The 15,172-nt window shown below is 44.1% G+C and overlaps 1 protein-coding gene across 2 annotated transcripts in view; it reads right to left on the bottom strand.

The window, feature by feature from the left end:
* Positions 1-485: 485 nt before the first annotated feature.
* LOC140392079 (uncharacterized) overlaps positions 486-15,172 on the bottom strand; it is a 31,442-nt gene continuing 16,755 nt past the window's right edge. For both annotated transcript variants that reach the window (XM_072477315.1, XM_072477314.1), the window contains exons 3-5: positions 13,013-13,161; positions 9,436-9,667; positions 486-5,156 (exon numbers count right to left, since the gene is read on the bottom strand). In XM_072477315.1, the coding sequence (XP_072333416.1) occupies positions 4,032-5,156; positions 9,436-9,667; positions 13,013-13,161 (1,506 nt within the window). In that variant the 3' untranslated portion in view covers positions 486-4,031. The remainder of the gene's footprint in view (positions 5,157-9,435; positions 9,668-13,012; positions 13,162-15,172) is intronic.

Raw genomic sequence — 15,172 nt, 5'->3', positions numbered from 1 at the left:
TTTCTGGAACATACCTCTTCATTCACCCGTGGAAGGAGCAGTGCTCCGAAAGCTAGTATTTGAAACAAACCTGTTGGACTTTAACCTGGTGTTGTAAGACTTCTTAAAGTGTGGAGGGTCATTTAACTCTTGCACTGCCTAATCCTTCAAAAATGCCCTCAAACGCATTCTCACACAGATCACTCACCCATCATAGATAGGGATGGATTGGGAAGGATAAGATGATGCAAAATTTTTTTTTCTAAAAAGCCAATAACTAATTTCAGTTTACATGGCTCGTTCTTCTTCTAGCTAAAAGGCTCCCAAGACCATTTGTAGTGCTTTCTGACTAAAAGATACTTACACCAATTATCTCGTAGGTCAGTTTTCTTGATGGTAACACCAGTCTCATGGCCAACTATTAACAATTGATTTTGGTATACCATAAAATGTCACCTAATGAAGTGAAAACCAATGGGGAGAAGGATGATCCACTTTCTCAGTAGAAGACTTATCCATAATAGTTTACTCAAAGCTGCAAAATGTGTGGCAATGTTGACAGCAATAATAAAGATAACATAAAGCAAAATCATCAGATCACACGGGGGCATCAGATGTCGATCAAAATCTACAGCACCAAATAACAGGACACACTTAATGATTGGTTCACGTTCAGCTCTAAAAGCCCAGGACGCACATTTTAAAGAAGGTGTCCTGGTGGTTTTGGTCCCTTTAATGTTGAAGTCGAGTGTTTCAGTGAAATTAAGTTTGTTCTCAAAATTACACAGGATAAATTAGAACCAAGCTCCTGCTGGACACAGTTGAAATTTGGATTTAATTTTTTTTTAAAAAGCAGAATTTCAAGTGGCTTAAAATACGGAGACACTTTTGCAATTAGCACATACAACAGCATTCCCCGTGACATCACCGTGGTTAGCATGACCCAAGTGTTCTCAAGTATAAGGTAAAGTCGCCACATTGCCAGATGACCATAGGCTCCTTTCCCCCTTGAGGGGGCGAGCTGACTGGTGGTGATTTAACCTGACGGTCACCACACCTCAGGCGAGGGACAAGGTTGAGAAGGCGGGGCCTTCAATGTAACCTTGCACTTGTATAATGCCTGTGCCTTTGAAGATTGGTTTCTTCAGGTTGCAATGTGTTCCAAACATGTCAGAGTCATGGAAACATTACAGCACAGGTGGCCATTCGGCCCAATGTGTCCACATTGGACCCAGCAACTGGGAGCAAAGAGCAAGAGTTCATTTCATTGTTACATTAGATGACGGATGCCCTTTTCTCTTATAGTATGTCCTCTTGCAGAAAATGCAAAGAGCCTCATGTCCCAAATGAATGCAGCAGGAACTGGGATTTCCGATGCCCACTCTGCTTTTCCCATTAATCTATATATAGCACAGGAATGATAACTTATCCTGACCTACACAACTTGTACCCGATTTACCTTCCAATCTGCTGAAGCCTGCTCAAAGTCTAATTCTGACAAGCATCTGTAGCAGCTTGAGCGGAGATGAGAGACTGTTTTTAGAGGCCACAGGCTATGTTGTCAACCATTCAGGATTGCGACGAGAACAAATTTCTTCTCTCAGGAGGCTGTGATTCGTCAGAAATCACCAAGTCGCTGAGCATATTCAACTTGAGATAGATTGGGGCATTAAGGGAACCAAGAGAAATAGGGATAGGGCAAAAAAGGTGCAGTGAAAAAGAATATTAGCCATGACCCCGGCAGAGAAAAACCGAAGGGACCATATGGCCTACCTTTGATCTGACATCTAATTATGAAATGACTCAAGGCATTCTATTAAAGGACTGAATGAATAACACTGCTGTGAATGTAAAGTCTTCTTTTTCATTTGAAATATTCACATTTTTCAGTCATTTGAATTAAGCGATTTAAACAACAGCACCGGAGCAGTTTTTGCACAACTTCAATTTGAATTAATACATCTCAGATTAAGCAACTTTGAGATCAGGTGAGACTATAAATGTAAGTTTGATTTCTTTTGAACACAAGTAAAGTCATGAATGAGAAAAGGCCTATCGAAGCTCGTTTGTCCAGTACCACAACTTGTTTCTCTTGGCTCCAAATCCCCTGTCGGCTTTGCCTATTGTACGCTTTTTAAGAGTTAAATACAGATTGGCATTGGCAGAAGCCAAAGCATACATATTGAATTAGAGGTGTGGGTACTTGTTGAAATCAGGGTCAACAAACCTAAAGAGATTTTTTTTAAAATAAGTACGTGGTTCCCAATATCACATTTGGGCCTGTGAACATTCAAGTGCCGAAGAAGTCACAAAAACAAATTCCAATGTTGTGGTCAAGCAGATTTAACATGGGGATTTATCAATGTGTTGTATTGTGGAGGGGTAACAAATCGCACATATAACTGACGCAACTCAAGTTTGTGGAATAAAATTGCGCAATATTCCAATTTGCCAAGTACTCTGGGTAATGTTTGGGGTAACATTACACACAAAGCGGCACGGAGAGCAGAAAGAATCCTCAGGCAATCTGAGACACCGTGACTGACCAGCCAACCTGGCTCACTAGTGGGTCATTCAGGGGTTATCGGTTTTCTCCGCACTGGTATCCTTTCCACTGGGTACCAGATAACTGCAACTGAATATTCTAACAGACAAGAGTTATCCGAGCTGTCCTTTATGTGCAAGATACATAGCAGCTATTCAAAAGTTGAGCCACATTCATGCACTGTGCAGAGAGCGGTTTTGGCTGGCAATACAAAAAATGTGCCCATTTTACGTGGTTTCAGGCTTGTACTGTATTACACAGATGTAATGATATATAATGGCATCCACCTAGTTGCACCCGTTTCTCTGGAGAAGGCCTGAAGCTTTCCCAAACCCACATGAATCAGTTACAGAACTATGGATTCACCAGGGGTGTTGGCAAAGAGTAGAGAAGGCGAACCCTACAAGTTTGTCTATTCAGAAACACCCCGATTTTCCCTCTCAACATCCACTACTCCATCCAAAAGAAAATCGCGAGAGTTTGCATCAGGAACCCCAGGGCTTTTCTCTGGTCCTTCCAACTGTGCGATGGGCAGCTTTTACAGGTAGCAAGTGCTCTTATCCCGAAAAAGATCCAGAGTAACTTAACCCTTCACATCAAGACCTCTTCTCCCATCTCCCAATTCAACCTGAGATTCCCCTCAGGCGACGTGTCTTCATTGGGACCGATATGGTACCAGAGAAGGGCTAAACTACCAAGATCAAGTCGACAGCTTGCAGCAAGACTGCTGAAGGACGTCAGGGGAATTGGATTTTGTGGTTTTTTTGAAGAGCTGAAGACCCTCCCATCCCAAAACATCCGGCACTAACATTATCCAGGAAAAGCTCCGAGACAGTTGGCAAAAAATCTCAAAAAATGTCTTGAAACAAGCATTTCAGGCTCCCCCCTCCCCCAATGCACATTTAGACTAGTCATTGTATGTGGTGCAGAGTCAAAGAGGAGGATTTGCATTGTAAAACATGTTGTATAAACATAACATGTTATGGCCAGCAGTACGAGAGATGGTAAGTCCCTCCATGTATAGCATTGACTAAAATTCATCAGGAGATCATTTCTAACAAGACATCCACCATGGGCATTTCTTTCATTTTGCTTTGCAATAATACTCAGCAATCAATGTGATAAGTTGTGGTACACAATAAAATGTGTATGTCTGGGAAATTATCAGGGAAATTTAGTTTTGGAAGTAACAAATATTTTAAACAATGGAGTAATCATGCTCAGGTTCCAAGTGTGGAACCATCTGGTTTTGCCCAAAATTAGAAGATTGTTCACTTTCTTATGTTTCCCCCCTTTCCACCAGAAAAAAAGGAGACTTTTTCAACAGAACCTTTCCAATCAGAGTGATATTTGTCTTTCCTGTTTAAATTTGAATTGTTACATTGAGTATTCAGTACTATGTTATGTTTGCTAATCTGCTCACGAGGCACATAAACCACTATATTGACTTTTGTTGTTGTCTCTGCTGCTCTCTGGTTTCACCTGTGATGACAGCCAGCCAGCTCGACTACCTCCGATGGCGGCTGTGTCCTTTGCTGGAGTCCCCATAATGGCTACGGTCCCTGCTCGAGTCCCTGCGATGACGGCTACGCTCCCTGCTTGAACTTCTCCGTTGAGGATTCTGCTCGCCACTCACACCTCGCCCCCGGCTGCGTTCCTTGCTGGGATTCCGCTCCCTGCTGGAACCTTGCTGGACGCGGACCGGCTCCCTGCTTGCGTTTCTCTGGTACCGCCTCCGCTCGCGGCTCATGTCTCGCCGCCTGCGGCTCAACTCATTGCTGGAGTCTCGCCAGTTCCGGCTCTGCTCCCTGCTCGAGTCCCTACCATGCCGGGAGCCATCCTTTCTCGAGCGGCCCTGGTGCCGGCTCCATTCCCGTTCATGGCAGCTGCCATCGCTGCTCGAGTCCCTCCAGTTCCGGCTACGCTCACTGCTCGTGCTGCTCTTGCGGGATTTATGTGCCCTCTTCACGTCCTTCTGGATCTGGTTGCTTTCAACATTGACAGGGTTAGTTTGAAGCTCTTTTTCTACATGGTTGGGGCCATTTTGGTATTTACCTTTTTTACTACTGCACTCCTGTGGAGAGCACTCTTGACTATTGGGTAACACAGTTACGTGCTGTTCGCTCTGTACGGACTTGCATGCACTCTGAAGAGCAGGATTGTTTATATCTCTTTGTGCCTGCATTCGGTCCAAATCGCTGCTAAATATTTCAGGTGCTTCTGGCTTGCCACTGATGTCCTGAGTGAGTGACATTTTCTTGCCATGGGCGAGAGTAGCAGTACATGTAAGCTGACTGACAGCAGCCGGTGCAGCAGTGGCAGTGTCCGTACCCAATTGTGTGGGCGCACTCACTGTTGCATTCACACTCACTGTTGCATTCACAGCTATCTGGTCTACGGGACACAAAGCCGGCTCTGCTCGGTTCTGCTGGCTCTCGCCTTCTTCCTTTCGTTTCAGGTTTTCCAGCAGCTTCTCCCTCAGTTCCTTCTCCTTCTGTTGGAGCTCGACAACTCGCTCCTTCTCTTCCTCCACTCGCCTGAGCTCAGCCTCTTGCTGCCTGCGCTTTTCTTCCAGCTTATGCAGCCGAGCAGCTTCTGCTTCACGTGCCACCAGCTCCTGCTGTTTCCCAACCTGCAGAGTGGAGGCAGAGTGAACACAAGTTAAACAGGAACAGTCCCTTCAGAGCTGAGTTTGGAAAAAAAAAAGATGGAGTTGCAAGTTTTGTAAAAACAGAAGAAAAGGATCTGGCTTGAAAACAGGAAATAGTGGAAACATCCAACAGGTTGGGCAGAATCTGTGGAGAGAGAGAGAGAAAGAACTACAATTTCAGGTCTATGACCATATGAACCATTTCAACTGAAATTCCACTCTTTATGTTTTGTATCCACCATAATTACAGATATCTCCTCGACATTTAACCTAAAACTTTTTATTTTCCTTTTCAGGTGTGAAGAACTGCCTGCTTCGACAACTCATGGGTGTGGTGTTCTTGGTGTTGCTTATTTCAGGATGGTTGGCGTAGTGTTCACAAAGACCACAAAATAACTTTAACTTAAACAAAGCTATAAATTTATTAACATTAGTAACATGCGGCTGGTTTAGCACAGGGCTAAATCGCTGGCTTTGAAAGCAGACCAAGACAGGCCAGCAGCACGGTTCAATTCCCGTACCAGCCTCCCCAAACAGGCGCTGGAATGTGGCGACTAGGGGCTTTTCACAGTAACTTCATTTGAAGCCTACTTGTGACAATAAGCAATTTGTATTTCATTTGGATACACTACTATCTTGGATTCGACACGCAGTCCTTACGAATACACAGTTGATTAATAACATCCAAACTACACTCATCTACAGCTAATCTCACTGCTAGTTTAAACTATGATCTGCACTCACTCACACTATCTGCTCTTCTGACTCTCACTAGCTAACTCACTAGCACACACTCTCCCCCCAAGGCTGAGCATCACTGCCTTATATAATTGCAACAGTAGCTCCCTCTAGTGGCTACTCTATCCATTACATTAACCCTTGCAGTGCTGATAGTTATAATACCACAATAGGTACCAACACATCACCTGGATCCTTCGTCTGGTTGTCTTTGATATACCTTCTGACCTGCCTCTCTCTGACTCCGCTGAGGACAGATCATTCAAAGAGGACAGATCTATTCCCTTACGAACCCAACTCGATGAACTTCGAGCTAGGTACAATGTTGAGCTCTTGTTCCCTTGCCTCCATATCCATTTTTATGCAGAGGAGTTTTCTTCCCACTCATGAACCATTTTACCCATCTCCAATTTTCTCCCTCCACCTGCCCCTTACACCCTCTCTAGACCTTCTGCCGGCGCAACATCAGCCACCTCAATTTCTTTGCTCCTCTTAACTCACTCCAACCTATCTTCTTCTGAACGTGCAGAACTCTGTCCTCTCATGTCCAATCCCAACATCGTCATTAGTTCCTATGAAAGGTCACCGACCTGAAACATTAACTCTGATTCTCTCTCCACAGCCGCTGCTAGACTTGGATATTTCCAGCATTTAGTGTTTTTCTGATTAATTAAATGTAGCTTAATGCAATATTATTTCTCGTGCCAAGAAACGTTGTATTATTCAGCGTTTCAAGTAAAAGCAATTCAGCTGAAACAACACTGGTGGCTTTGTGAGGGCAACTTGAATTAAAGGCAAGTCCCGAAAGACGTGCTGTTAGGTAATTTGGACATTCTGAATTCTCCCTCAGTGTACCCGAACAGGAACCGGAGCGTGACGACTAGAGACTTTTCACAGTAACTTCATTGCAGTGCTAATGTAAGCCTACCTGTGACAATAAAGATTATTATTACAATTCACATCATAGTATATGATTATGAATTAATAGAAGTAAACAGTATAACATGAATTAAATGTTGTTACCCCACCCTAATGCCATGACTTTGAGGTAAAAAGCTACAATCACAAGTATGTCCAAACTTAGCATAAAGTAAGTTTCTTTAGAAATATTTCTCAATCTCGTGCCCATGAAATTAAATTGAAGCAGTGACCCAGCCATTAAATAGAACACAAATTTAAAAATAACACAAGCTGGTCCAAGGATTCAGCAATGTGTTCTGCACAGGCTGATGGAGCCCAGTATCAGAAACAGGGGGACGTGAGCAGTGGAGAGGTGAAGGGCCTGTTCTGTGCTGTATTTTTCTATGTTCTGAAAGGGGAATGGCTGTCCGAGTGTGGAGCTGAAAATAAAAAGTAAGCCGAGAAAGGAGCTGCTGGCCTAGAGACACCGTTTTAGTTTTTAAATCGCTTCATAGCATTGACATTTAACTGGAGTACAACTCCTGGACAAACTCCAGATGCAGTAAATCTATCCATTTTTTGAACTAAGGTGGCAAAAGCTATTTGGCCGTTGGGGCATGGCAGGTCAGCCATCTCCTGATCTCCACAGGAATCAAACCTGGATGATTTCCTTATCTCCAAATCAGAGGCCAGGTCATAGCGGCCCAGAGCTACCCCAAACGAGACCAGTTGGGCCTTCAATGGTGCTGGTTTGAAGTCTTGGAGCTCCCGACCTAACAGCACCATACATATTAAGGGCAGATCACCGTCATGTTCTCATGAGCAATTAAGGTCTAGTTGTAAACACAGGCCTCAGTAGCAAAACTAGGATGCAGAGAATTTATTTTCCCCATACTAGGTAAAACTCATTGAAGTGACAGGAGAGCTTCAATGGGCAATTTCACATGAATACTTCCAACATAAAACTCATTGATTCCCATATCAACTGTGCCAGGGTTATCGGCCCTAAAGCAGACCTTTCTTAAAACACTTTGGGCCCTTCTCTATCTTTCATCCTTTGAGCCCACTGGAGTTGAAATACAGCACAGAATTAGTGGACCCTCGGCCTATGGATGGAAAACCCTTGGTGAGAAGCCCAAGGGATCGGCCAGTGTCTCACTCCCAGCCGCACAATAATCACCTCTGGGAAAGGAGCTGGCCTGGGGGTTGGGGCAGTGCTGGCCAGGCAATGGTCTGTGGAAATTTCACAAATCTGTTTCTAAAAAATAAAACTAGATGAATACACACATTCTTAAATGTGTTCATCTCCTCCTATAGGATAGGTTAGGGGACAGTGGTTAGCACTGCTGCTTCACAGCACCAGGGACCTGGGTTCGATTCCCAACTCGTGTCATTATCTGTGCAGAATCTGCACATTCTCCTCATGTCTCCGGGTGCTCCGGTTTCCTCCCACAAGTCCCGAAAGACGTGCTGGTTAGGTGAACTGGACATTCTGAATTCTCCCTCAGTTTACCCGAGCAGGCGCCGGAGTGTAGCGACTAGGGGATTTTCACAGTAACTACATTGCAGTGTTAATGTAAGCCTACTTGTGACACTAAAAAAGATTATTAAATGTGGTTGAGCTACAACCTATCCAGTTTGTCATGCTGACCTCAGTTTCCTTCATGCTTTGCCAATATGCAGCTTATCCAATTAACAAGTTATTACTTTAGAACATAGAACATACAGTGTAGAAGGAGGCCATTCAGCCCATCGAGTCTGCACCGACCCACTTAAGCCCTCACTTCCACCCCAGCCCCGTAACCAAATAACCCCTCCCAACATTTTTGGTCACGAAGGGCAATTTATCATGGCCAATCCACCTAACCTGCATGTCTTTGGGAAGAAACCGGAGCACCCGGAGGAAACCCACGCAGACATGGGGAGAACGTGCAGACTCCACACAGACAGTGACCCAGCGGGAAATCGAACCTGGGACCCTGGCGCTGTGAAGCCACAGCGCTATCCACTTGTGCTACCATGCTGCCCGATATAACAATATAATAATGGTGTAGTTGCCATCCAATAAAAAAATCCTTCGATGTCTACACTTATTGTGAATGGGGTATCGTTAACTCCAGTAATACCACAACTTTGCTGAAGTTGAAGAAGCTACTTAAAACACTAGTTTCAGAGCAGATTCAGAGATAGAAATGAGCTCTCCAATTTGAAAAGATTTCTTCAGGCGAGGGACATGGCGAAATCCAAGCCAATTTTAGTTGGACAAACGTATTAACGGGTAGGTGGAGTTGCCATTATATAGTAGCCCACATGACCTCAGAACATCCAAAAGAGGTTTAAAACCAATGAAATACTTTTTTGAAATGAACTGTTGGTTGGAGGAACCGGCCTGAGGAACTGCAAGGTCTACTCCTGTTCCTTTATTCTAAAAGGCACCATACGGGATGCGTTTTCAGGGGTTAAAGTGCAATCTCAAGGCCCTGGCAACTTACATAAGACTACCAAGCAAGGCCCAGCAGCCACGCCTCATGATGTTAGAACAAAGACGCGCAACACCTTTACAAAATTACCAGCTGCCTCTGTGCATTTTCTCAACTTGCTAATCACACAGGCATTCTCTCACCTTGGCTCTACTCAGTAGCTCTGCGATGAGGCGGATGGACTGCAGATTCCTCTGCGCTAACAGGAGTTTTCTTTCTTCGAGAGCGATTTTCTCCTGCAGCCTTTTCTGCTCCTCCCGTTGCAGTTTCCGCATGTTTCGTCGCTCCTCTCGTTCCTTCTGCTTCTGTTCCCGTTTCCTGACCTTTTCTTCTCTCTTCTTTTCTCGCTCCTGCTCATCCAACTCTCTCTGCTTCCTGGAGAAAAATGAAGAAGAGTTCAATTAGTAGCACATTCTACTGGATCTGACATTTCGGGAAAAGGTAAGATAGCATGCTGGCTGACGTGTTCACGAATATTAGGGTCCGTGGAGAGGCAAAAGAGGGACTGTCACATGTCATTTGAAAACTGTAGACAAAAATACCACAGTCACTGGCAAATTCAAGTTATTTCCTTTATTGTTAAATGGGGCTACACCTATTATTAGACTCATTAAGCATATTGTACATAACAGACTGTGGTCAATACTGCAAGTAATTTAAGTCTTTCAATAATAATGCAGTATTCCTCTGACTTAAATAGGGGCGATGGCGGCATAGGTGGTAATGTTACTGGACAAATAATCAACAGACCTGGGCTATAGGACAGGGGTTCAAATCCTACCAGTTGGTGGAATTTAAATTCAATTAATTTTTTAAAAATCTGGAATTGAAAGCTAGTCTCAGTAATGGTGACCATGAAGCTGTCATTGAAGGTCATAAAGACCAATCTGGTTCACTAATGTCCTTTAGGGAAGAAACTCTGTCATCCTTACCTGGTCTGGCGTACATGTGACTCCAGATCCACAGCAATGTGGTTGACTCTTAATTGCCTTCTACTATGGCCTAGCAACCCCCTCAAATAAAGGGCAATTAAGAGTGGATAACAAATACTTGCCTCACCAGCGACGCCCACATCCCATGAAAGAATTTTAAAAAGTCACTGAAGTGGCTTAAAGAGTGTAAAACAACTTAAAACTATTTTAAACCAGTTCACTAAAAAGCAAAATAGTCAAATATCAGACAAACACGATATATTTTTAATCAGTAAGGGAATCAAAGGTTATGGAGATAAGGTGGGAAAATGGAGTTGACAACTATATCAGATCAGCCATGATCGCATTGAATGGTGGAGCAGACTCGAGGGGCCGAATAGCCTACTTCTGCCCCGTCTTATGATCTTATCGGTTTGTCCACTCATTAACCAACAGTAGGTTACAACGAATTCTGAATTAAGTCGCTTGATAGTACAGAACTTGAATTTCTGAAAAAAAGGGACATGCTATTAAAGCGTTTTGTCTTGCGCACATAAGGATAGACGCAAGAATGCCAAATTTCAAAGGGAACAACTTGTACTAATTGAGAAAAATGTTGCTGCTTGCTTAGCAAATCAGTAGTCTCTTTCTTTCAATGTAAAGTATCTTTCAACAATATATCTCCATATTTCCTTCACGGGGAAATGAGATGCATGGAATTTAGAAAGGGAGGAGGCAAAGTCTACAGCTCTTGTTTACAACCTTTCTTCATGTGACAATTTTAACCAGTTACTCCACTGAACAAAGTCACACTTTTAGAAATCGCTTACTTGGGTAGTATCTTTGAGCCCCATGATGAGTGCTTCATAGAAGGGCAAGGGGAGAGACAGGTAGAATTGAGGAAGCAGGGGGGCTGAAGAAGAACTTGGACAGGCTAGGAAAGTGGGCAAAGAAGTGGCAGATGGAATACAATGTGGACATAGACAATAGAACATTACAGGCAGTACAGGCCTTTCGGCCCTCGATGTTGCACCGACCTGTGAAACCAATCTAAAGCCCATCTACACTATTCCATTATCATCCGTATGATTATCCAATGACCATTTAAATGCCCTTAATGTTGGCGAGTCCACTACTGTTGCAGGCAGGGCATTCCACGCCCCTTTACTCTCTGAGTAAAGAACCTACCTCTGACATCTGTCCTAAACCTATCTCCCCTCAATTTAAAGCTATGTCCCCTCAAAAGTGTGAGGTTATGCACTTTGGTAGGAAGAATGGAGGTATAGCCTATTTTCTAAATAGGAAAAGGCTCAGGAAATCAGAAGCACAAAGAGACTTAAGAGAATTTTGAACTAGGACTCCTAAGGTTAACGTGCAGGTTCAGTCGGCAATTAGGAAATCAAATATAATGTTAGCACTTATGTCGAGAGGGTTAGAATACAAGAGCCAGAATGCACTGTTGAGGCTGCAAAAGGTTCTGATTAGACCTCATTTGGAGTATTGTGAGCTGTTTTGGGCCCGTATCTAAGGAAGGATGTGCTGGCCTTGGAAAGGGTCCAGAGGAGGTTCACAAGAATGATCTCTGGAATGAAGAGCTTGTCATATGAGGAGCGGTTGAGGACTCTGGGTTTCTACTCATTGGGAGTTTTGAAGGATGAGGAGGGATCTTTTTGAAACTTACAGGATACTGAGAGGCCTAGATAGAGTGAACTTGGAGAGGATGTTTCCACGAGTAGGAGAAACTAAAACCCAAGGGCATAGCCTCAGACTGAAGGGACGATCCTTTAAAACGGAGATGAGGAGGAATTTCCTACTATACTAAAATAGGGCACATCAAAGCTATCCACTGCAGGATAATGGCTACGCCAAACAAATCATTGCTAGCCTGTGTATCACACTTATTCATAGTTGGGCCTAAGGCCGCCATTATTGGACCTGAAAAAAGTGTGCCCAGTCTATCTCAAAGTACCCTAGGAGGGTAAAGTATCTCAAAGATTTGAGCAACGGGAGAAGCTAGCCATTTGACACTGCTACTGTGCAGTGGCAAGAAGTGGATGCTGCTGTCAAACCAAGGGCATTCTGCCTAGAATGTAGAAATGTAGAATATGAATTTCGGTACTGGTGTGATGCCAGGTACATAGGCAGGGGATCCCAACAACTAGTGGATCATATCAAACAACGAGTTCCTTCGGCTGCTTGCAATAGGCAGAATATTAGCTGCATTCAACCAATCTGTGCTAGCAAAATTCATAACACAATGTCGAACATTAAATGTGATTCTGTGATTGGACAGTACTTGCTGAACAATCCAGAGTGTGCTAGGAATTACACTAACAACAAATTTATGATCAGTCAGGCTTGCAATGTAGCTCACTTATACTTGCTAACAGCTCCATATATTCATATGCAGGGTCCTTAGCTCTGCAGGCAAAAGGAATATGCCCAGATATATTTGAATAAACAAAAGCATGGGGAAACAATAGCTCCCTGATGCATTCTACATGCCAATGTTGTGACAAATTCCTTAATACAATCCGTTTAAGTTGGTGAGCCAGAGGGAATGATGGATGTAATATTGAACTTACAGCTTGGGTAACCAAGAGCAGAATGTAAAAAGGGGAACGTCAGTTGCTGTCAGCTCAATTCAGCCATTTGTCAAATGGTAATCTGTGGAGGGGTATTACCCAGTGTTAAATTCACTGAATCAGACCTGATGCCCCCTTGACACAGTACCAGCAATATTTTCTTGCGTGTCTGTTGGGAAACGTTGCTATTTAAAAGCAGGTTTCATCTCGTCAAGCTAACGTACCTTTCTTCCTCCTTTTTTCGTTCTTCTTCCTCTTTCTCCCGACGTTTTTGCTCTTCCCGTTGTAGTTCCAGTTCCTGCAGCTTCTGTCTCTCCATCTGTCTCCTCCTGATAGAAGCATCACTCAGGTGCTTGGTTGTGTCAAACGACACCTGAAATACAATTACCTTTGAATACTTTCTTTACATCATTGCTTTATTTTCCTCCTCTCAAGACACTGTTTTCCCCTCAAGGTGCAAACCCACTTGCAGCCTCTCAGTACCTCAGCCAAGTGGTTATTATTCATCGCTGGGCCAGTACAATAGAGACAATAATGCAATGTCCAACATCTTTTGCATGGGCATGTGTTGGGCACAGACTGTGCATTATCTACTGAAAGGCTGGAGGCTTACTCCGCATTGGGCGTGCCCACATTTCCCAATGCCAGCCAGCTGGCAAACAAGGCTCATTAAGGCCCAAAATAGGGGGCATCCCCATATTGCAACAGGGGTGACTATCCCAAAAAGATACTGAAGGAGACTGCAAGCAGAGATAAAGCTTCTCGGCTCAAGGTGGCCCCTGGTTTGAAATGAGCCAATCTTCTCTTCCTGCTCTTGCATGTGCAACGGACTATTCAATGGAAAAAGAACGCCGTGACCTAAATCAGCTACGCCAATAAGAAAATAGCTAGCCCAACCAACATGACTCTCCAGCCAGATTGTGTGTACTACATGTCAGCAGCTAATGCACATGAACAAACTTCAAATTAATGCTAGCGCTGTAGGAGAAGTCTCCCTGTTCAGAATAGTTTCATAATTCTGGGTACATTTTTTCTCTGCTCCTGTACCCTTTTCTCCTTTCATTAATTGCCTTGCTTACTCTTAGCTTCTTTCCTAGCCCCTCTCCTGCCCCTTTTCGGAGCTCATGCTGTCCATGAGACTCACCCCCTTCCCCCTCAACCCCATTCCAATGACCACCCAGCTTCCCCTCCCTTTACCCATGTTAGCCAATATCGCTAACTGTTCTCTCTTGTGGGTGTTGTTCTCCTTTCCTTTAAATCTGCTGTCATCGTCTCTCTCCTGGGGAAAAATCTTTATCTCCAACTTCCCTTCCCTCTGCAAACTTTTTCAACGTGTTGGCGCCTCCCAACTCAGTGCCTGTTTTTCTTGGAACTCCCATGGTTGACTCTCTAATCAGGTTTCCACTCCTGTTACAGCACTGAAACAGCTCTTACCTAAGTCACAAATGACACCATGTGTGAATGTGACAAAGGCAGTCTATCCCTCCTTAAACTTGTCTGCAGCCTTAGATACAGTTGGTCACACCATCCTCCTCTAACACTTCTCCATTGCCATCCAGCTGGGCGAGACTGTTCTCACCCGGTTCCATTTTCATCTTGCAAATAGTAGTTGTAATGTAATGGCTTCTCCTCCTGCTCCTGCACCGCCAACTCTGGTGCCCCACAAGGATCTAACATTGGCCCACGTCCTATTCCTCATTACAATGCTGCCTCTCGGTGTAACGTTTTCACAGATGCGCTGACATCACCTTGCTCTACCTCACTACCACCTCTCTGGACTCATCCACTGTTGCTGAACTATTGCTTCTTTGAAATCCAGTGCCGGATTAGCAGAAATTTCCTGATTAAATGTTGGGGAGAATGACGCTATCGTGCTAACTATCGACTCGTCCATCTCCCGGCTCGCAACTTTAGTCTTAGATTTGACAGAGGCAAACGTCTGGCCCCATGTTCACCAAGGATGCCAATTTCCATCTCCGTAACATCACCCAATTTTGTTTCCGGCTTAGCCCATCTGCTGCTGAAACCCTTGCTGAAAGCCTTTGATACCTCGAGACTTGCTGGTTACACACACCCCACGCTCCTAAACTGGAGTTCATCCAAAACTCTGCTGCCCAGGTCTTCCACTTGCACCAAGTTGTGCCTTGTTCCCCTATCACCCCTGTGCTTGCTGAACTACATTGGCTCCCGGTCAAGCAACATCTTGATTTTAAAATTCTCATCTGAGTTTCCAAACCCTTCCATGGTCTGGGCCCAACTTATCTCTGTAACCTTTAGCAAACCCACATCCCTCCAAAGATATCTACAGCTGATCCTGGCCTCAAAACGTCTCGGATTTTAATTGCTCGCACCATTAGTGGTTGCATTTTGAGTTGTCAAGGACC

The sequence above is a fragment of the Scyliorhinus torazame genome, chromosome 15 (assembly GCF_047496885.1).
Source record: "Scyliorhinus torazame isolate Kashiwa2021f chromosome 15, sScyTor2.1, whole genome shotgun sequence".
NCBI classification, from domain to species: domain Eukaryota; kingdom Metazoa; phylum Chordata; class Chondrichthyes; order Carcharhiniformes; family Scyliorhinidae; genus Scyliorhinus; species Scyliorhinus torazame.
The sequence above is the reverse complement of the archived record's forward strand: the minus strand, read 5'-3'. Positions and strand labels throughout refer to the sequence as shown.